The sequence below is a fragment of the Chelmon rostratus genome, chromosome 15 (genome assembly GCF_017976325.1).
Source record: "Chelmon rostratus isolate fCheRos1 chromosome 15, fCheRos1.pri, whole genome shotgun sequence".
Classification (NCBI taxonomy): Eukaryota; Metazoa; Chordata; class Actinopteri; order Chaetodontiformes; family Chaetodontidae; genus Chelmon; species Chelmon rostratus.
In genome coordinates, this window is record NC_055672.1 from 13,296,920 (window position 1) to 13,317,989 (window position 21,070).

The 21,070-nt window shown below is 44.0% G+C and overlaps 2 protein-coding genes across 4 annotated transcripts; one reads left to right on the top strand and one right to left on the bottom strand.

Annotated features, from left to right (window-relative positions):
* Positions 1-1,096: 1,096 nt before the first annotated feature.
* LOC121618739 (transmembrane protein 151B) lies at positions 1,097-6,580 on the bottom strand. Of its 2 annotated transcripts, XM_041954312.1 has the most exons (3): positions 6,511-6,580; positions 5,878-6,363; positions 1,097-2,861 (listed from the first exon to the last, which is right to left on the bottom strand). In XM_041954312.1, exons 2-3 carry the CDS (start codon positions 6,001-6,003, stop codon positions 1,230-1,232), a joined length of 1,758 nt encoding a protein of 585 aa, XP_041810246.1. In that variant the 5' UTR covers positions 6,004-6,363; positions 6,511-6,580; the 3' UTR covers positions 1,097-1,229. The 2 variants fall into 2 exon arrangements, with proteins under 2 accessions (XP_041810246.1, XP_041810247.1); XM_041954313.1 differs by having other exon boundaries at positions 5,878-6,528.
* A 64-nt stretch (positions 6,581-6,644) lies between these two features.
* rpap1 (RNA polymerase II associated protein 1) lies at positions 6,645-20,517 on the top strand. 2 transcript variants are annotated; one of them, XM_041953502.1, is made up of 27 exons: positions 6,645-6,679; positions 7,450-7,649; positions 8,171-8,319; positions 8,572-8,664; positions 8,915-9,068; positions 9,198-9,362; positions 9,531-9,758; positions 10,903-11,018; positions 11,172-11,270; positions 11,526-11,627; positions 11,706-11,873; positions 12,088-12,267; positions 12,412-12,546; positions 12,872-13,042; positions 13,490-13,647; positions 13,912-14,082; positions 14,184-14,379; positions 14,678-14,787; positions 14,944-15,139; positions 15,446-15,592; positions 15,916-16,058; positions 16,391-16,823; positions 17,089-17,207; positions 17,302-17,533; positions 17,619-17,795; positions 18,466-18,522; positions 19,715-20,517. In XM_041953502.1, exons 2-27 carry the CDS (start codon positions 7,454-7,456, stop codon positions 19,862-19,864), a joined length of 4,245 nt encoding a protein of 1,414 aa, XP_041809436.1. In that variant the 5' UTR covers positions 6,645-6,679; positions 7,450-7,453; the 3' UTR covers positions 19,865-20,517. The 2 variants fall into 2 exon arrangements, with proteins under 2 accessions (XP_041809436.1, XP_041809437.1); XM_041953503.1 differs by lacking the exon at positions 6,645-6,679 and adding an exon at positions 6,900-6,940.
* The last annotated feature ends 553 nt before the right edge of the window (positions 20,518-21,070 follow it).

Consider the following 21,070-nt stretch of genomic DNA (forward strand, 5'->3'; position numbering starts at 1 on the left):
TGCTTCTCTTCGTCTGCTCTTTTTCTTTATTTACCTCCAGTATTTTGGCCGGTGTTGCCTCTCCAGTTCAAGCAACATGCTGAATTTAAACGCTGGTTTGCATAAACGGCTGATTTTCTGGCTTGCAGCCACAATGGAAAGTTGCTGGTTGAAGTCGGTGAATGCCAGCACAGTGTTTCTTCTCCTGTAGTTGTATTTGAGGACAGCAGAGGCACAAGTGAGTCTGAGAGTGTCTGACATCGTCACCTCAGATCAACATGATAGGAGAGCAACACACACAAGGAGGACTGTACATTTATTTGTGCAAATGGTTGCAAATAGGAGAGAATAAAACCACAATCCCATCCTGTTCGGTGGCTTCTCAAGCTACATTTATGCATTTCCACTTTGAAAAAAAAGTGGAAATGCAAGTAAACAGAGTTATATACCTAATAAGTCTCGCAGCTGATATTAAACACTGCTATGCAATAAAAATCCTTCAGAACTACTTTTATTGCATGCACTTGCACGCATGCACCTATGTTCTCCACTAAGCTCAACAATAGATGCTTTGTAGTGTTTCATAAAATTCTTTGGAGAGAAAAAAAAACAGAGCAAACTCTTTGGTTTCACCTTTCGGTCTATCTCACAACCAGAGGACAATACTTTTGGTTATAACATGCGACTTTCTGGTATTATTTTTACATATGTGGGCCAATTTTAGTAAGTCTCTCCACACATATAACAACACATCGATGGTTTTGTTTCCTGTGATTTTTGAAAAATAGGAGTGATGAAAAGAGCCAGATGCTGAGCCTGTGTAGTTTCCATGTATCAGTATTCATCATGTGATCAGACGTGACAGTTATTCTTGCCACTGCACACTCTCCTGTAGCTGACACACTGTTGCTGCCATGAGGAAAGTGTGACGATGCCAGAGCATCCAGATGCATTGACATGACAGTACATGCATGTTTGCCCCGCACCTGCAGCTGTTTTCACACAATTTAACTGTAATAAAATGGACACGTGCGATTCAATAGGAGGACCGTTTGGTGACTGTGTTAAAAAATTGGACAAAGTCTGCATTTAAGTTTCTTTTACTTCATATTTACACTGGAATTTCCTGAAAAGAGCACATTTTCTCCATATATCTTCATTAATGTCTTTCTTTCTATGGAGCAAATAGTGATCAACCCTACAATATCATCACTGATTTGAATCCATCTTGGCTCATCAATAGGTGTCCTTCACAGGGCCGTCTCCACGCACGACGAGCCTCTCCGTATATAATACCGCCTCACTTCCCTCCCGTCCTCGCCGCCGCGGCCCTCAGACCGGTGCACGATGAGGACTGGGAAGAACCGGGCGTCTCTGTAGGTGGGTGGACTGTCACTGAGCGCCAGCTGGCTGGAGTCGGAGCGGCAGCACTGCTCGTCCACGCAGCAGGGGTCTGTCAGGTTGCTGCTGCGGCTCCTCCACAGGGCCACGGTGCGGTGGGAGCCGTACATGCGGCACAGCGAGAAGCGGGACGTGTCTGAGGAGAGGTGGGAGTGGAACAGCGCTCCGCGGCAGGAGAAGATGGAGGAGCAGCTGGAGCTGGTGATGGTCCTCCTCCTGCCTCCTCCGTCAGCTCGTCCGTGGGGCTCGCTGCGTTGCTCGCCGCCGTCCTGGCTTTGGAGGGCGCCGTAGCTCTGAGCGGTCTGGCTGCTGTCCAGGAGGAAGCAGTTTGAGGACGAGGTGTATTCAGTGTCTTGGAGTGAGGTAGAGTCTGCGGTGCTCATGTTGATCAGCATGGCCTCGGAGTAGCTGGGAATCAACTGGCGGTTGCAGCGTATGTGCCACTCCATTTCAGTGCTGTCCAGCGTGTCTACTCTTGGGATAACACAACCAGTGTTGCTCCCCAAAGGTCTGTCTTCATCTTGAGGAGAGGGGCTGCTGTGGCTGTACTCCAACCCAAACAGTTTCTCTATGCGGTAGTGCACATAAGCAGTGCGGTACTCTATCAGCACTCTCAGAGGCCAGGACAACATCAGGAGAGCTGCCAGCCAGAAGGCGACCTGGGAGGTGTACCAAGGCATCCTATCTGGGTCTATGTAGGCTATCAGGTTTTCTCTGAAGTCAACGTTCTTCAGCTGCATCCCCTCCCTGGCCTCCATGTAATCGTCCAAACCCTCAATCTCAGAGAAGAACCTGGCTCTCTGGTTGAGGTAATCATTTTCTGGGCCGGCCTCGGTGAAGCTGAAACATTTGGTAAAGCGTAGGCGAGTTGCCGGATGTCCCTCCAAACCTCTGAGGTCACGTGACACGTCTTTCATCCCACAGTGGCTGTAGTCAAACTCCCCCTCAGCCACGTGGGTGTTCACCCTCTCATGGTACACCTGTGTGGTGGTGTAGGCGTCCCCGTTGCGGTACCGAGTGACTTGCCGTGTCCGTCTGACAAAATGGTAGCTGATGGCCTTCCACCATATGCAAGGCTGGGCCTGTTGCATCCGCAGCACGCGCTCATACACGCTGTCAACGTCCGCTTTGCACTGCAGCTCGCTCCTGGCTCTGCAGTGCCAGCACTCCACCATGTACAGGACGTATAGCATGAGCAGAAAGGCCAGAGGGATGTAGATGTAGCCGTCAGAGCAGGGGCTGTCGTGGTAGATCATTGAGTGTCCCCCGGCGCCCATCCCCGTGGACCCCCGCAGGGAGGAGGTGAAGGAGGCCGTGAAGGAGTTGGTGAGAGCCGTGTTGAAGCTGATCTTGGTGACCCGGGTCAGCCGGCACCAGGCCACCGCGCCCAGGCAGCTGTACATGAGCAGAGAGAGCAGCAGGCAGCGCCAGTGGGACTCCCGGCAGACACAAGCACCCAGGGACTGCTTCACTGGCCGCTGCTGCAGAGAGAGAGAGAGATAAGACAGAAAAGAAGGAGAGAGAGGGGGAGTAATGAGGAAAAGGCACTTAGGGCAATGAGCCCCTGAAACATGGCAGTGACGTTATGACTTGCAGCAGAAATGCAAATGAATGTAGCAGCACTATAAATTGCCAAGCTTCCCCGTACCTAAGCACAAAGTAAATCAAACCAAAGAAAGCTCAGTGGGATTCAATTAAACCATGCAGAGGCCGTGAGCAGCTGGCAGACTAAATATTAACCAATATGTTTTCACGCATCTATCTCTAAAATCAATTTCATTTATATTGCAGGAGGGCAAATGCGCTTGCTGGTAAAGTTGTCACATTAATATCAAAGGGTAGCGCTTGTGTATACGTGGACAAAATCCCCTCAAACATTAGAAATGGAGCCTGAGTGATGCTGGAGTTTTGAGGCAGACACCTGTATTAATATTAGAGAGCTGAAAATCTTATAGCAAAGTATTAGCCAGTATTAGTTTTTAACATAAACACACAACATTAATAAAACTAGTAAATAAACTTGAGTGCCGATCAGGTGGACATGATGTATTAATGGAGGCGTTGTTTCTAAATTATATCAAACATATCTCTGTACTGCAATTTCTTGTTACTTTCTAGCCCGGTGATAAATTATAATATAACATATGACATATAAATGTCAGTTGATTTTATCAGCAGGCCATATTATTAGTCAGGTCTCAAGTTAAAAGTGTCCAAACTGCATGAGGCTAAGCTTTAAATAGAGCCTGAGAGGCACCTTGAGCAGGAATCATGCTGAGCAGAGAATGACATAAGAATGATGTAAAAAAAAAAAGAAAAAAGAAAAAAAGTAAAAACTATGAAATCTTTAACTCAGGTCAAAAACCTGAGTTAAAGATTTGATTAATGATTTGAGCTTTGGCAACTTTCACTACTTTCTGAAATTTTGAAGCGATTAATTGATAAGGAAATAATTGTTAGTTGCAGCCCAAAGAGAAACACATTCATGCACTGTTCGAATAGAAGAGCATTTATTCATGTGCAGCACTTAAGAAAAAATTTGAAGCACTTGTGCTTTACTTAATCAAGGTAGTTATGCTTCTACTCCACCACATTTCAGACTGAAATTCTGGACTTTGTACTCCACTTCATTTACTATATGAAAGCTGTGTTACAAGCTACTTTAAAAACGATTAATTAACTAAAAACCATATCCGCAGCTGATAAAATATGACACACTGCCATACATTAAACTATGAAACACTGTATAAAATAGTTCAAGTAATCCTCACCTGGACCAGGTGCAACATTATAATGCTGCTCACATGTTAATGCATTAATAATAATAATGAAATTATATCAAATATAATAATATAACACTGGCAGGGGTCATTGTTTTGCGTAACTTATATGTAATACTTAACTGCACTGTAACACTTCTCCCTTCTCTCTGAATACTTCCCCCACTACTGCTTAAATACACGCACGCACACAGGCACGCACACACACACACACACACACACACACACACACACTTATCTGCTGAGTACTGGGTGGTTAGCTCAGGGCAGACAAACAGAAAGTGCTCACATTTGCAATACTGACCACAAGTCAAATTGTCCCAATCAGCAGAGACGCTGGCCTGAAGCTATTTCATCAGTTACACTAACAGTAAAAGAAACTAGAGCGTAACCCTTCATGCATAGAGAGACCAAGCTGGGACTGCAAAGTTTAATGTATGCATCTGCAAGGAGTTTCACGCATTGAAAATGAACCTGGTGCCATCTTATCAGTCACATGCATCGAGATTTCTGAATGACTTCATGGCATTTTCTAATATTTGTGTCTGGCTCTGGTGGTGACAATCATTCCCATGAGATCTTGTGTTCTTGTAGATTACCTCTGGTGTTTTATGGAGTGAAAGGATTTATGTTGACAACCAGCCCATCCATTACTGCACTGACACAGGGGTGGGGATGTCACTTTGCTGGTTCCACCTCAGTTATTTATGGAGCAAACAAGGATGCAGTTCTGGTGAGCCAGAGAGGACAGACTTTTCAGTCATCCCGTCCTCCTGACTGCAGACATTATGTACTATGGAATGATTTTTTTTCATGTTTTTATACTCTAATAATTTGCAAGATGTGCAAAATAAACCAAAAAACACCTTTATATACTTCTAAGGAAAATATTTAGCAAGGGTTATACCAATCAAAAAAATATAAGCCCTGACTCAGATGGGATACATCATTTTAGAAATAGTTTTCGAGCATCTAAACTCAATATATTGGCCGCAGATAAATAGGATGTTTGTAACTGAATTGTACTTTAATTTCCTCCACAGTATAAAATAAGAGTTAGCAGTTACATGGGCAATGGAACTGAGGTAAGACAACTCATGTCTTCTGTCCATGGCTGGCTGCACACAGCCAATCCCCCAGATTGAATCACAGTAATTACTTCATGACAGTAAAGATAAAGGGCATGGTGGAGCAAACACAAACATGCACGTACGCTTAAAGGACCGATCGGCACTTGAAATCATGGTCTGGCTTCGCAAAAATAATTGTTTGGTGTCTTAGCAACTCAGTTTGTCAGTGAGAGTAACTTTCCACATCACTGGATTCTACTATGTGAAATGGACTATTCTGACATTTCAGCAAGCAGAGAGGCTGTTTGGCTGCAGGTGGAAGCGGCTGCACTGTGATGGCACAGAGAGGATGTCAATATAGGATTTATTTTCCTGTGAGTCACTAGCACAGAAATCAAAATGCATGAGTTTTAGATCAATATTTTTTAGTTTAATAAAATAAGATGAGGAAACATCTGCATCTTAGAGTGGATGCCTTTGTACTGCATGACAAGAATGTTTTTTAATCACGATTGCTGTCATTCCTTATACTTTTCTAAAAGTAATTAAGTGATCAGAACTATCCTCTGCAAATTTTTCTTCATGTTTTTAATAGTTTTTTTTAAGCTAATAATAAGATAATGAATGGCTGGCATGTGTATACCAACCTCCTCCTCCAGGACATTACTCTCAGCCGGCGAGTCCTCCTCGTCCTCCTCCTGCACCTCTCCCTCAGCATCATTGGGAGCAGTGGCCGCCGTGTCCTCCGCAGAGTCCAGATCGGAGGAGGGCATGCTGCACTTTTCGCATGTCAGAGAGAGATTATAAGATCACTGTTTTTTCTATTCACTGGCTCTGCTCACTCCGTTTGCTCCCCCTTTTTGTTCCCCCTTCAGCCCCACAGCGTCTGGGCCGGAGCCAGCAGGCTGCTGCTGCTGCACGGAGCGGGGATCCCGCGGTGGTCCCGACTGGCCGGACGGAGGGGGGCGGGGTTGAGGGATTTCACCGCAGCAAAGGCAGCAGAGGTTAACCATGATGCAGTCAGTGAAGCTTGTTGTCAGTGTCCAGCGGTGGGCAGTTTGACTGACATAATAAAACCATATATTATTAAAAATAACTGTATTTATCCGGATGCCGCTGCGATGCCCAGTGTCCTGAAGGAAGGAGGAAGGATAACACGAGATGTAGCTTAAGTATGAGGTAAACCCTGGGCGTCCCACGGCATAAATCAGCGAAAATGCTTTAAAATATTCGCAATCTAGTCAGCTGAATAGAGTATGCATTCAAAGCCTATAAATTACCTAATCATTTTTGGGTGAAGCAGGGAGACGTAGTCGAAAAAAGTCGCAAGGCGTTCCACCCTGTTTATGCTGGCAAAGCTTTTATTTTGAAAGCGGAGTTTGGTGTCACATTAAAAATCTTCCGCGCGGTCTACTACGTGTTGTTTGTCCACGGATTCAGCAACAGCAGGTTAGCTAACACAGCAATTGCATATTTTCACGCGGAAAAGACAGACATATTGTTGCGATATCGTTTGATATTGTGTTGGATAGTATCAGCTCCAACTGAGTGAGGTTTGAGATTTTAAGGCTAACGTTAAGCTAACGTTACATTCGTCCCCGCCGGTGCGTGTCGGATGTAAACTTCACTACACGTGAAAACAAAAACAACCAAAAAATAGCTTTGATGTTGGCTAACGTTAAATGTGCCTGATTTATATGGTTCATTAGTGTAAGTTTGTCACTTTCCGTCCTTTGTTACACTTCGAAACAAACGTTAACTTATTAGGGTTTACGATTAGCCATGCTAACCAAATTCAGCCTTCATGCTTAAGCAGATGAGACATTCTGTTGAATTCACAGTATTTTTTTTTCTTATATTACGATGGCTTCCAGTTTGCCAGGTGTAGTTATCAGCTCAGCGCGGTATGATGAGTCAGAGGACAGCTTGAGAGTTTCAGCTCAGTTCAGTTAAAATGTCATCGTTCATTTGTTATCAGGGGCGTAACGGTTATTTTTGTGTGCCCCCAGCAGCTTTGGGCCCTTTCAGTCATCATAACCTTTCCCATACTCTTGTATCAAAGTCTGTTTCTTCATCAGTGGTGTTAGGCTTTAGGTCGTGGTCAGGTGTTGGAGAGATGGCTGCTTGGGTTCAGGTTGAAGCAAAGAGAGAGAGACAAACAGATAGGAAAAGAAAATTTAGACACACCAGTGTTATTCAATATCTCTTGCGTCCTTCAGAGGGATGTTGCGGCGTCCCAAGCCAACTGACTCTGAGGCAGACCTCCTGAGAGAGCAGGAGCAGTTTCTGACCTCCGGTGCCCTGTCTGCTGCCTGTGTGGTCCGCCGACCTGACAAGAGGAGAGGCGAGGCTGGAGGAGAAGGAGGGGAACCTAACGGGGAGGATGAAGGAAGACAGAGGGATGTTGTCACCATAGAAGGTAAATGACGTGTGTGTGTGTCTTTATTATTGAGAATTGACTCTTTGGCAGTTGACATTTTAAGCTCAACATGAGGCTGAGACAAGTTACACACTTCAAGGTCAAGTGTGTTGGATTTAGAGGCATCTATTGGCAGAATATGGCAGAAATGGAATATATTCTTTGTCAGTGTGTTTTCATTAGTGTATAATCACCTAAAAAATAAGAATCGTTGTGTCTTTATATCTACAGAGGGAGTGGGTGCTGTTACATATGGTCCATCATGTTGCACTGCCATGCTTCTGTAGTAGCCCAGAGCGGACAAACCAAACAGTGGCTCTAATGAGTACCTGTAGTGTTGCTGTAGATTTAGGTACACGCTTGGAAAGGTAGTGGTGATGTGAGGGGTATTCAGTTAGTTACAATCTGCAACCCCAACCCCACATGCCACTAAATCCTATATGTAACTGCTAATAGTGGCCCATATATATGTAAGATTATTTAAGATGGAAATCACAAATCCACTTTTGTGCTTGCTCTAGATCTTCCAGACCAGCTCCCGTCTCTGACGCCAGCCCCTCCGAAGAAGTCTCGTTTTAAAGCCAGCCGTGTCACTTTTGAGGATGAGGATGCTGAGGAGAGGCTGGACAGACATGACACTCACATCAGTGCTTTTCTCTCCAGGATCGTTGTAAGTGCCTGTTGTGAAATGTGACTTGAATCAATGACTGTCTGTCTGCTGAATCGAGTTGCTTATTTTCCCAGTTCGATCTCTCTCAACCTATACATGCATCAAGTGTGTCACTTAGATTTTGTTCAGCAGATTTTCTCAGTAATTGATGTTTGCTGGTATCGTGTTTAGCTTGGCATAATACACCAATTTTGTTTTGTGTTTCATTTTCATTTCACCAATCTGTAATATTCTTTTTCTTTATTTTTTAAGGAGAGAGATACCAGCTCTACTCCAATATCTCTACCAGCACTTACAGGATTGGCTTTCCCCAAAGTGTTGCACCGCTCAGAAACCAGCAGTCAGGTAAAAAGACATTAATGCCCATTCTTCATATATTGTATGTTTAAAAGTGTATAAACCCTTTCATTCTAAAAATGTTCATTTCCAGTGAAAAAAATAGCTTCTCTTCTCTTCTCTTCTTTTCTCTTCTTTTCTCTTCACTTTTTACTTTACTGTTTGTTCATTGTACTGTCACACTAATTTGGAGATGATTGAAAATAATTTTTAGTTTGCGTTCATCTTAGTTTTTGAAGTTTATCTTCCTCACGACCAGGTGCCACTGTCTTCAGTTGGTGGAAAGAAGAGTATCTTTGCGCGTCAGATTGCAGCTCAGAGACTTAAGGAGGGAAAGACAGGTTTACACTGTGCACCTGCAGCTGCTCAGACACCTGAGCCCAGTATGGATACAGACCAGTGTGATGCTGCAGGTAATCAAACGAAGACTAGAGCTCTATTATTCTAATTACCTCCTCTCTCTTTCACCACAGAGCCCCCTCTTCACGTCATTATGTTTGTCTCCCTTTCTCTTTGTCTGCACTCTCCTCTCCACTTACCAGAGCCATCTGAAGTCTCAGGTCCCAGACTGGTGTCTGGTCAGGGGCTTGAGGGCCCAGGAAGCTCAGAAGAGACCGCAAGGATCCACATGGAGAACCAGGCTAAGCTCCAGAGAATGTCTCAGTCTGAGATACTACAGGAGCAGAAGAAACTCTTATCTCAGCTTGGTAGGTAGTGATGTCGTCTACATGATTGGTAATTGGTATATAATACATGTTAAAATGAACACATGGTCTGTATAGAGTTTGTGTCCTAACTAGTAGATTACATCAAAACCTTTTTTTTTCCATTTGGTTGGTACCACTGCACATAACCCGATTATTTCTGCTTCCCAGATCCTAGACTGGTGGAGTTTGTTAGATCTCGCAAAGCCCAGAGCGTCCCGATCTCCGCCTCCCCATCTAAACACCCCCAGGGCAAAAGCAGCAAGGAAAACTTTACTCTTGAAAATGTGAGCAGAGAGTCAGACTCCTGCAGTGCTGCTGTGCTGTTTCAGAAACCCCAAGAAGTAGAAATGGAGGGAGACGAGGAGGAGGAACTGCCACCACCAGCTGCTGTGACAGGTTTGATGGATTCAAAATAAACCCTTTTATCACTTCCACCTTGTCAGTTGTTCCTGCTCTCTGCTGCTGCTGGAGATATGCATGAGTCAACAGAATTTAAATCATGGGGAGGACTATCCTTTATCATTATTTCACATTACTTTTAAATTGTAACCTCATTGCTAAGACTGTCGAGTTACATGAGACAGTTTGTCCAACACAAAGAAGACCATCACATGTGGCTGTCTGCCAGCTTTCTCTGCCTCCGCTCCTGCCTTTATCTCCCCCACCTGATCATTTTCCTCCCTGCTCTCTCTCTCTCTCATCCTCACTCTCCCAAACATCCATCCTCTAATTGTATAACTAATGTGGGATGCTTCTGCTGTATGGCTAAAATCCAGACATTAAGCTGATCGTTGACTTCACTTTGTGTGATGAGCAGAAAGGCCCAACCGAGCCAGAAGTAGCCACTCTCTGCAATTAAGTTCTTGCAGATCATTCAAAGAATACTGCCTGTCCTGAGAAAAGTGTTGCTAATGGATCATATGGAGACTGATCTTGCACTTCATGTATGCCTGTTTTCCAAAAAGCAGAGCTGTTTTTGTCATTTTGTTAGTCTGGGAAGTATTATTTATTGCCTCCTCTACCTTCCCTGTTAGAGAACACAACATATCTTTGCTTTCGGTTGAGAACAGATCGCCAGATATTTCCTCATCTTACAGAGCAGCTGTAAGCATAGCCATGGAGAGTAGTGGAGGGCCTCCAGGTGACTGGGATATATCATATTACAGCAAGATTTGTATATTAAAAGTATTGTGAGAAGCACAAGCTTTCCAGATGTTTTTTTATATATATATATTTTGCAAAATGTCTTTTAGTATTTTGTCTGTATTGATCTGTTGTGGCAGGCCAGATTCAGTCTCTCCAGCATGAACTAAAGTTTAAATGCATTTTTCAACCAACAGTAGCACTTAATAAGTTTGGTGCTGTCAGCTTGGTCATTTCCTAACTTTGCTAACATAACATTGCTGTCAAAGTGTGATTTACAGCACTGAAATGACCCCATGCTGCACTTTTTTTGCTATGTTAAGCTGTAACTGCTTAATACAAGCAATCATAAATTGTTACTAATGTTGTTTTTGCTCTTCTGCATGTGCGAATCCAGGGGACAAACTGCCGGTGAAGCCTCAGAAGGAATGGGTCCACATGAATAAGCTGGAGCGAGAGAAGCTGGAGTGGATCGGAGACCTGCCTGCACCCAGAAGGAAAGGAACTAAGAAGGTAGGGAGGTACCTCTTACAATACCAGTAGAACAAAAAGAAGCATTCAGTCTGTTCAGCACAAATGTCGCATTTCATTAAGTTTTTCTGCATTGAGGCCTTACAGACAGGTAAAACGATGTGTGTGCCAACACATTCTGTGGTTTCCTGATAGGCTATGCAGGCTCGGTTTGACTTTGCGGGGACCTTGATTCCACCCACTGAGGATCTGCCCACCCACTTAGGCCTGCATCACCATGGAGAGGAGCCTGAGGTCAGTAGGCAATACGTAAAAAACATTTAAGTTTTTTTTAAATTAATATTATTATTAAATGTTTTCCTTCAACAACTTCAGGTCAATTCTTCATGACTTTCTTTTGTATTCAGTAACTAACAAAGCACGTTTAACATAGTGATTGCAAACTAGGAAGTTGGATTCTGAAAAGAGATAGTCAGATTTTACCTGTTGTTTTAAATGTCATTCTAGCATCTCATTTTGTTGACATTGACATTAAGGATTTTCCTCCAGCGGGCAGGTTACTCCCTGCAGGAACTTTTCCTGCTGTCTCGGAGTCAAGTCAACCAACAGAGGAGTCTGGCCCTCAGCACTCTGGCCAACATCCTCTCAAAGGTACGCAAACAGACACAAACAGTGTGGCACATATCTGCAGAGGCACATGTCTGCAGTCACTCATTTCTCGCCCTGCAGGCACGTGCTGGTGAGTACCTGACTGTTCTGAAAGGCAGCGTGATGTCCACTCTGCTCGACGCCGGCCTGCTCTTCCTGCTCCGCTTTGCACTGGACGACGGCGTGGAGGGAGTGATGTCTGCAGCTGTGCATGCACTGAAAGCACTTCTTGTGTGTGCAGAGGATGAAGTAAGACAACTTGAAGTATTGCATTTAGACTTGATAGAAAAAACTGGTGAACAGTCTTTTGATCTCCGAAGACTCAAAAACTAAAGTTTGGTTATGAAGTGATTTGTTAAAGCACCGTACAGATTCACAGTTGCATTGATCGATTATCACAAAATTTGTCAGCAAAAAACAGCAGAGTCCCTCTGGTTCATATCCAATTTGTTTGTCCTCTCAGGATTGTTTGGACTGCACCTTCTCCTGGTTTCGTGGCCTGGCCTCCTTCCCCCTGCTGCCATCTGCTCAGGAGGAGGAAGATGAGGAGGATGAAGGGCTGCCCGAAATTATGAGGGAAACCGCTAAGGAGAAGGAAGAGAGGAAGACTGATCATGACGTGGCCAGCCAGGATGTTATCAAAGTAAACAAGCAGAATTCATTTAATGCACATTTTACTTCTTTTCCTTTGCTTTTTCAGAATTATAATGTAAGTATATACAGTAGTGAGGACTTTCTGTAGGTGAACATTAAATTATTAATGTTGCCTCTCTCGTCTGTGTTTCAGGGTCTGTTAAAGATGAAACTGCTCCCCAGGCTACGTTACATCCTTGAGGTGGTCCGACCTTCTCCTCGAGTGGTCCAGGACATCTTGGAGATCCTGACGCGTTTTGCAAGGCACTCGTCCTCTTCTGCCACTCAGGTAGCAACAATAACAGCCACAAGTCCAGTCACTTAATCGATGAACTACACTCACCGGCCACTTCATACAATCTAATGTGATCAAATACAACAGCTCTGCCAGACATTCTGCCACTACAAAGATAAAAATGTTCAGTTTGATTCAGGCATTAATTTAACTACATGTTGATTATTGACATTCTTTATGACCTTAGTAATGAACATAAAGTAGAGTTATTACCTTTCTGACAGTGTCAACGAAATATAATAGTAGAACTCACGGCAGAGCTGTTGCATTGGATTGCATTACATTACACATGACTCCTGAAATTGTATTTCGCTCTCAGGTGCTTGACTGTCCTCGCTTGATGGAGACAGTGTTGTCAGAGTTTCTTCCCACTTCCTGGACTGCGCCATCGCCGGCCCTTCCTCAGTCTGTTTACGGACTCCCACTGGCCAGCGCCATGAAGTTGTTGAGAGTATTGGCTACAGCTGGCAGACATGCCTGTGCCAGACTGGTAAGCGCTGCTGTGGAATTTGTCGGTGCCGGTGCTAGCAGCAGTGTTTCATAGCCTAATCATGTATTAGAATAACTGTGTGTTTCAGAGAGGTTTTTCCTTACTGGATAAACTGTGTTCATGTGGATGCTGCCTAGTATGAATGTATCTAGTGGCGTGTGAAGTATGCTGACGCCTTTCATTACTTCATTATTTTGTGCACAAAACTTCACGGGAATGTTATGCAACCTCTGGGGTTACTGACTGAGTGTAAAAGACAAAACATAAACTCTAAAAAGAGGCAAACGATCTCACGCTTGTATTTTGAAATACAAATATTTTAAAATTCCTCCTGATTTCTTTGCATATTTAACCTCTGCTCACAGTAAGTACTACAAATACATTAATCTGAACGACTCCATTATTCCCACATGTGTTATTTCTAATAGTGTATCTTTCTGTCTCCAGTTAAACTCTCTTGGAGTGAGGGAGCGTTTGTCTCATCTGCTGAGTGCTGAGCCCAGTGAGCTGCTGCTGGAGCCGACTGAGGCCGTGAGGATCACCACTGAGGCCTACAGGCTGTGGGCTGTAGCAGCCGGATATGGGCAGGCCTGCAAGTTATACACGTAAGTTAGCACATGCGTGCCAGGGGCAGAAAGATTTGTAAACAAAAAAACATGCCTAATAAAGAACACCTGTTTATAAAGTTATTTTCAATGTGTTAACAAACAGCTGCTTATGCACCGGTTGTCCTCCAGGATGTACACCCATGCAGAGAATGCTTTAGCTCACAGCATCACCATTTTAGTCTCTCCAAGAGCCGTCTAATTCTCTCCTCTTGTCTCGCACTGCTTGTCTTTTGTCGCTACACTGTCATTATTTTCCCACAGAGACCTGTATCCAGGCTTAGCAAAGGCCTTACAGTCAGTTCACAGAGTCCTGGACCCCTCAGATCCTCTGTTGCCTCTGCAGCTTCAGCGGGTCCTGGCTCTGCTTTCCCTGCTCACACAGGTCACACACACTGCTGGCTGCCATCAAGAGCTACAGGCCGGCCTGGTCAGGTACGGATGAGGGCTGAAGTGGTTTTATGAAACAATGCTACAAAATGAAGCGCCTCCACAACGCACCTGCATCCTTTGTAATCTACATGTTATCTTCTCAGCTCTCAGGGAGAAGAGTGCCCTCCTCCTCCTCCAGTGTCATGGGGTCATGTCACAGGGTTGCAGGCATCCCTGTTGGGGCAATTGAAGGGCTTTGTGAAGAGCCTTGATAATTCAGTCCAGAAAGAGAGCAGCCTCGCTGTGATACCAGCTTACTTGGTCTACCTAGAAGCTTACTACCATCAGCTCTCCAAGCAGGTACCGCTTCCTGTTGTGTGCTTCTAACCTGTGCACCTGTAGCAGCTAGGTCACATTTTTTGTAAAAATCCATTATCAGTTGTCTCACAAAGAAGACAGGATATTAGAATTTCAGGTGCAAAACATCCATGATCCAAATCCGTAATTCCATGATAATCCATGATGATCCATAATGAAGTGGGCAGGTAGAGTTGGCATGTGTTAGCTCTGGCTACATGTCATCAAAATGCAGAGAGTAGCTGTCAAATGCAAATAAATTCTTGAGCTAGAATTACTGCAGTGTGACTCTCGCCTTCAGAACTGTTTCAAGCCAGTAGAGACGCTTCAAGAACTGGAGGTGCTGACGTCTGAGGTTCTCCTCCCCCTGCTGTCCCACCATGTTGTTCAGGGCCTGATACAGAACCTAAAGTAAGTCTGATGGCAGTTGCCTCGGTTTTGTCTTTTTGGTTATGAAATATTGCTCTTGAAAATGTTTTGTCACGCTTTTTTTGTTATTATTGCTCGCCTCTTTCTCTCCTTATTCTTCTTCTTATTACTATTCTTCCTGCTATTATTTTACACCAGGTCCTCCTCAGTAGTGTGTAATGTCCAGTCTGGTCATCTGGGCCCAGAGACTACTCCCAGCCTCCCTGGTTTGGCCTGCTTAGGATGGAGGGACCGTCCGGGGTTGGTTGTTCCCAGCTCCCCCTTCCCTCTTCTCACAGGTCTAGGGCTCCTCCTGGGAACAATCACGGGCATCCACAAAGGTCTCAGCCGCAAGGTAGCTCTCACTGACGAGTTAAAATACTTTTAGGGAGTACTTGAGGACAGGAACAGACAATAACATGCCAAGGAATACAGAATCTGCAGGTTTTTCCATTAGGTCATATCACTGCTAAGCACACCTTCAGCCAAATGCGTGGAAGTAATCAGTAAAGTTGTGTTTTTTGGTGGCAGCCTCCTGGCGGTCCAGCATTGGCCTATCACTTAACTAGGAACACAGAAAGATGTAACTCTCTCCCATCCTGTGCTGACATACATAAAACCCAATATTTCAATTCCTCCCTTTCTCATGTTTGACCTCTAGTTCACTGGCCTCCTCCTGTCAGAAGCTGTGATTGGTTACCTGCGAAGTTGCAGTCAGGCTACGCCCACCCTATCTCACACCAGAGCCTGGCTTCTCCGTCATGAACACCACCTCCTTTACCTGCTGCTCCGGCTGGCGCACAGACTTGTAGGCTCCAGCTTCAGTCAAACACCAATGAACTATGTTCTGTTGACATGAAAAATACAGTGTGGGTTTTGTTTCATTCAGCAACATTATCTCCTCTTTCCAACTGATTTTATGATCAAATAACACATCCTGGTATGTAGTTTATTGCATTTTTAAAACCAGATCATTAGTAGACTTTTATGAACAGAAAGTACTGATCTTTAGACAGTTGTGTGTAAATTCAGGTTTCATCTGCAATACGATGATGTTTATTGGCTGCTACATGTGTCATCCTCATCAAGCTGCGTCTTTTCCCCATTTTTACTCCTTTTGCTTCTTTTCAGGTTCCTGTTGAGCCACAAGTAGCCAGGCATGCCTCTCTGTACCACCAGGTGGCGCTGGTGCTGCTGCCATGGTTATTACCAGGGAGTGAGTACCTGGCACATGAACTGCTGTCCACCATCATCTTCAACAAGGACTTTATATCGTGAGTTTAGATTTACTTTAACAAGTTTAATGTGGGATTAATTGCCACTTAGTGCCAAATAATCAACCTTAAGATCCCAAAATGTTATTTCTGTTTGTTTTGCTTTGGTGAGTGCATGATATGCATTATTTCTAATGATAGTTGCTTAGATTTCTGTTTGGTCTGATGACCATAATCTAATTTCTTAATTTATATTCTCTTCCAAATTACATTTCTTTGAAACTAGATCAAATTAGCCGCTGACCCATTTCCACCAAAAGTGATGCTCCACATTCTTCGTTTCCACTTTATTCCAGTATTACTCAGTTAATGCTCATGTGTTTGCTTTCCAGGGAGGCCCACAGTGGAGGGCCTGAGGCTGTAGAACTGGGAGAGCTGAAACTCCAAGAGAAAACGCAACACCCCACCTCCCCCTCTCTCCAGACCGTTGGAGCGCTCCTGAGAGAAGCCTGCGTCCAGCTGGCGTCCATACGAGGCTGCTTCCTAACTCACCTGGCCCACCTGGAGCCATCCGTGCTGACGTCCCGAGACGCTCTGCTCGGCCGCAACCCCTGGATCAACTCCCATCTCCTCCCAGAGCTCACTGGGCCCACCGTGCCGTCAGATTGGTCTTTCCTCCCGCTCGTCAGCCTGTATGAGCGATCGGGAGTGTCTGACGGTGGAGGGTTGGCGGTGGAGGAGCTCCCACAGGGGGCTCTGCAGGCGGTGACCCACTGTCTGCAATGGCTGCTGCTGCTGGAGGTCTGGAGGGAGGAAGCACTAAAGGTACAGAGACAAGGCAGGCCAATTCTATTAGTTTAGCACAAATTGCCTCAAAGGGCTTTACAGAGACAACATCCCCTTTCCTGAGACCCTGACAACAGTCAGAGATGAAACAGTTATCTAATTTATTGATTAATAATGACAATAATAATAATAAACTTCTCTTCTAGTGTATCTCTGTCAGGGAATGTAACATATATATATAATGATATTAAATAGATACACTCGTTGTTGTAACTAACATCCGGAACATTTTGTTCCCTTCTAGGTGATCCTTCCCGTTGCCAAGCTCGCCCGCCTGTCCTGTGCGTTCCTGTGTTCCAGTGACTTGTTCCTGGAGAGGCCTGTTCAGAGGCTGACCTGGGGTCTGTTCAGGCTGCTAACCAGGTCTGAAAATAGTTGATATCTTTCTTCTTATAGTGCAAAATCTAAACTGAGCACAGAGAGAGGTGGCTAAGCTCCAGTTACATCTCATTCATAGGCAATCCCGGCTGGACTCTTTGGATCTGAACGTCCCTCCTCCAGGTCTAGCCTCTTTCCAGGACTTGTACTCTGCTCTTTTGACCCAGTATGAAGCTGTGTCCTTTGGAGATCGTCTGTTTGGCTGCTGGGTCCTCTTACCCCTGCAGAGGAGGTACAGCGCCAGCATGAGGCTGGCTGTGTTTGGAGAACATGTGGGGATACTGAGGTCACTGGGAGTCACTGTGGAACAGGTAATGATGAGGATGTTACTACTTTTTATGGTCATCATGAAACACCTGATTGAATCCATTTATTATCTCTGTGTCCTGTACGAAGCTCTCCATCCCAATCGAGCGCTTCACGTCTCCCCCTGAAGACTCCCTCCCTCTCCTACGCCTCTATTTCCGCTCTTTGGTAACGGGGACCCTGAAGCCTCGCTGGTGTCCTGTCCTATATGTGGTTGCCTTGTCTCACGTGAACTCCTTCATCTTCTCGCAGGACGCTGCAGCACAGGTACAGCACTGCATGACACACACACACTGACTACGCATGGAGGACTGTAAAAGAAACGTGATATGGGATATGTGATTTCTGTCTCCACTGGGAGTCTTTTTCAGATTTACGAGAAGGGCTCCCCGAAGGCTTCAGGAAATGAATCCAAGCCTGTCCTGAAGAAGCGTTTTGTGTTGCATTCATGTTAAGATTGTGCTTTGTGGCTTTTTAAATCAGCCACAGTGAAACCTAAGACAAGCAGCCACATATGTAACGGTTAAAGAAATCCAGAAGGTGCTGCAGCTGCACTAAATAGGAGGCTAGGTTTGTGAGAAGTACTCTGTGGTTTTACGGGGGCACACACACATTTTCTATGCCAAACATGAGCTCATTGGATGCAAAATCTTTAAGAGTTTTTTGTGCCTACAAAGCCGTTCCTCATGTTATTGATTAACTGTGAATGGAGGAGCCTCAAATTCATCCCTCCTATTAATTGATTAAAGTTGTGCTATGTGACTTTTATTGAACTGTGAGGTTTGGGGTTAATGTCCTATCACATTAAGCAACTTCAGCTTGTTTACTTCGTCCACAAAGACATTATTTGAGAGCAGTGGAGCTGAAAACATTCACACATGTGGGTGAGGTGTGATGAGTCAGTACTTTGATCTTTAATTTTCTCGTCCTTTTCCAGGAGGTTGAAGCAGCTCGAATCAGCATGCTGAGGAAAATCTACTACCTGAGTGACGAGGTACTACTTTCTCTCTCTCTGATCTTTACACGCTGTGAGGTGTTTATTGATTGTGACAACCCTTCTCCTTCGGCTCTCATGAAACTTTCTGATTATGTTTTCATTCCTCAGCCTGTTTCTTGCTGTTTTTTCATCTCCGCCATCCAAGTCACTGTTATCCTACTGGGCGCCTTCTGGGCGCCTTTTCTTACAATCCATTCTTACTTTTTTCATTTGTTCCAAATCTTCCACATTTTTCTGATTTTTATGTCTTAGGGCTAGCTGTGTATGTGCCAATCCTCTCATCTGTATTCCTTTATGTAATCAGTTCAACATCTAAGAGCATCAGTTTCTCCATGGTGTCTTTTAACACCTAGTTGTTGTCTTAATTCCATGTTTTCTGTAATTTTCGTCATCATCTTGCTCCCTTATTATCATTTTCTTTCATCTTCCATCAGTATCATCTTTACTCTTTACTTGAAGGCTTTGTATCCACCAGCAGTTCACAACCCCTGCAGATCACATTACCCCATTATTGACATCAAGTTATGTTCTTAATATGTTCATTAGAATTATTTTATCCTGGATGCTGTTTAATACTTTTCATTATACAAAAGTGATTGTTGTTACAGTGATTCTTTTATATGGTTGAACTCTAAATGTTTAGGTTAGTCTGATCCAGTTTGCATTTGTATTGTGACCACTTGAAGAGGCAGAATGTGGACACATCTATTACTTAAAGCTGTCTGTTTCAGCAGTTTAAGTGTATCCACTATCTTAAGCTACTTATTAAAACCTTATATATATTGAAAACAGTTATTATTCATTTTTAAAGCTATTTCAGCCCCTGCTGACCACATATTTAAAACCCTTACCTTTAACGGAGCTCACTAAATAAGCTACCTATTTCAATCCCTTTTCTGTTTTTTTGGCTTTTTGGCTGTTTGCTGACTAATTGGTTTTCATGCACTCTTCATTTCCAAAACGTGGAATTTAAACAGTTTAAAATCAAATCAGTCTTTCTGTTTTTTCAAATCAGTTGAGCTACTCTACAATATTTCCACAGACCCCTCTATGGCAGCCGGTACTTCTGCAGCTGCCAGGAGCTATTGTCTAGTCATGCCTGGTTGCTGAGGTAGAATCACTGGCTTAAGGGGTGGTCCCTTCTGCTGCGCCTCTCACCTCCTTCTCACTGTCTTTGTGTCATTTCCAGGTGTTGAGGAACCACTTGCTGCTCTTCCGTCTACCACAACAGCATTCAGAGTTTGGTTTCGATAAGTATGATCAGTTGCCACCCATTAGGGCGAAACGTTTGGAGAGTGTCCTGAGACTGCAGGACAGCAGTGTTGACAAAGGAGACTGAAGGCAGCAGGGAGGGGACAAATAAAGTTTAGTGAGCCAAAAACACAGGATACAGAGGAGGGACTGTATGGGACTGAGAGCAAAGAGAGGTTGGCAGTGAGAGACAAAGTGAGACATTCATTTCAACTTCCAAATGTGTCTCATCAAGATCAGCCTCGGATCAACAGCCATCATGGTCCCAAGAATATGTTTCTGGCCTCTTTTCTTAAAGGAAACTCAACCTGAGGTAGATCTGCCCAACCCTCAATAAAGAAGCATTCGTAATTTTTTTCTGCACTTATTTGAACTTGCTTCAAGCAAAGTAAAGGTAGAGTTTTCATTCTAACATTCTAAATGTTTTACAAACTATCAGTGGAAATGATCTCTGGTTTTCTGAGGTGGCTTGAACCTGCCTGAACTGAGACACAGCCAGCCAGACCAACCCAAAGGTTAAATACAAATAGTAAAAACTGAGAACAAATGCAGTGGAGCACAGGTCCCTCAAATGTTTCCTGTAGGCAAACAGGAGAAATTCAGTGTTTTCACTGGTATTTGTGTCTGATGAACTCGAAAAACAGACCAGGACAAGTTTTGGTATCTCAAAGTAAAGACAAATGACTTTACAAGTGCCTGTAATTGTCTTTTTTGTGTGTCAATAAAAAATGATTTCAAGTATGTGTTACCTTAATGTGTTTATTCTTTAATCACTGAGTCAGCAAGTATAGCCCACAAAAAGCGTATAACTGAGCATAGCTGAGTTTGTAGGGCGCCACCGCAGATATAAACACACACTATGTGATTAAAACAGTGCAGCACACATGTTGTTTTCAGGGGTTTTAACAAATTAAAACGTGGTTAAAAACACATTTCCATTCAGAATGTCTTTCTCTGGATTATCCAGATTAGCACATTGTGTTGTTCTCTCTGTGTGCGATTGATCAATAACACTCACTCTGAAGTCCTTCAAAGGCCCTAATTTCATTTCCATTAAAACTGTTGCCAGTGTGAAAACAGATTTGGAAAATGCCCATAAGGGAACAGTTTTTTTTTTTTTTCTCTCTGCATGTGCTTGTACTCAGTTAGGTAACAAGTTGTGGGAATGGATCGAGCCCACCTGCACCACATTAACAACTAATCATGTACTGATGAAGTGAAACTTCTTATTTCATGGACTGAATATTCCACTTGGATTTGGCTGTTTTTAGATGGCTTGTGTAGGTGAATATAG

Bases quoted from the DNA above. Each gene is read 5' to 3' on its own strand.
- LOC121618739 (XM_041954312.1), bottom strand. From the start codon at position 6,003: ATGCCCTCCTCCGATCTGGACTCTGCGGAGGACACGGCGGCCACTGCT. The intron at 2,862-5,877 runs GTTGGTATACAC...CTCTCTCTGCAG, and splicing joins GTAATGTCCTGGAGGAGGAG to CAGCGGCCAGTGAAGCAGTC.
- rpap1 (XM_041953502.1), top strand. From the start codon at position 7,454: ATGTTGCGGCGTCCCAAGCCAACTGACTCTGAGGCAGACCTCCTGAGA. The intron at 12,268-12,411 runs GTAAACAAGCAG...TCTGTGTTTCAG, and splicing joins CCAGCCAGGATGTTATCAAA to GGTCTGTTAAAGATGAAACT. The intron at 17,796-18,465 runs GTACAGCACTGC...GTCCTTTTCCAG, and splicing joins CGCAGGACGCTGCAGCACAG to GAGGTTGAAGCAGCTCGAAT.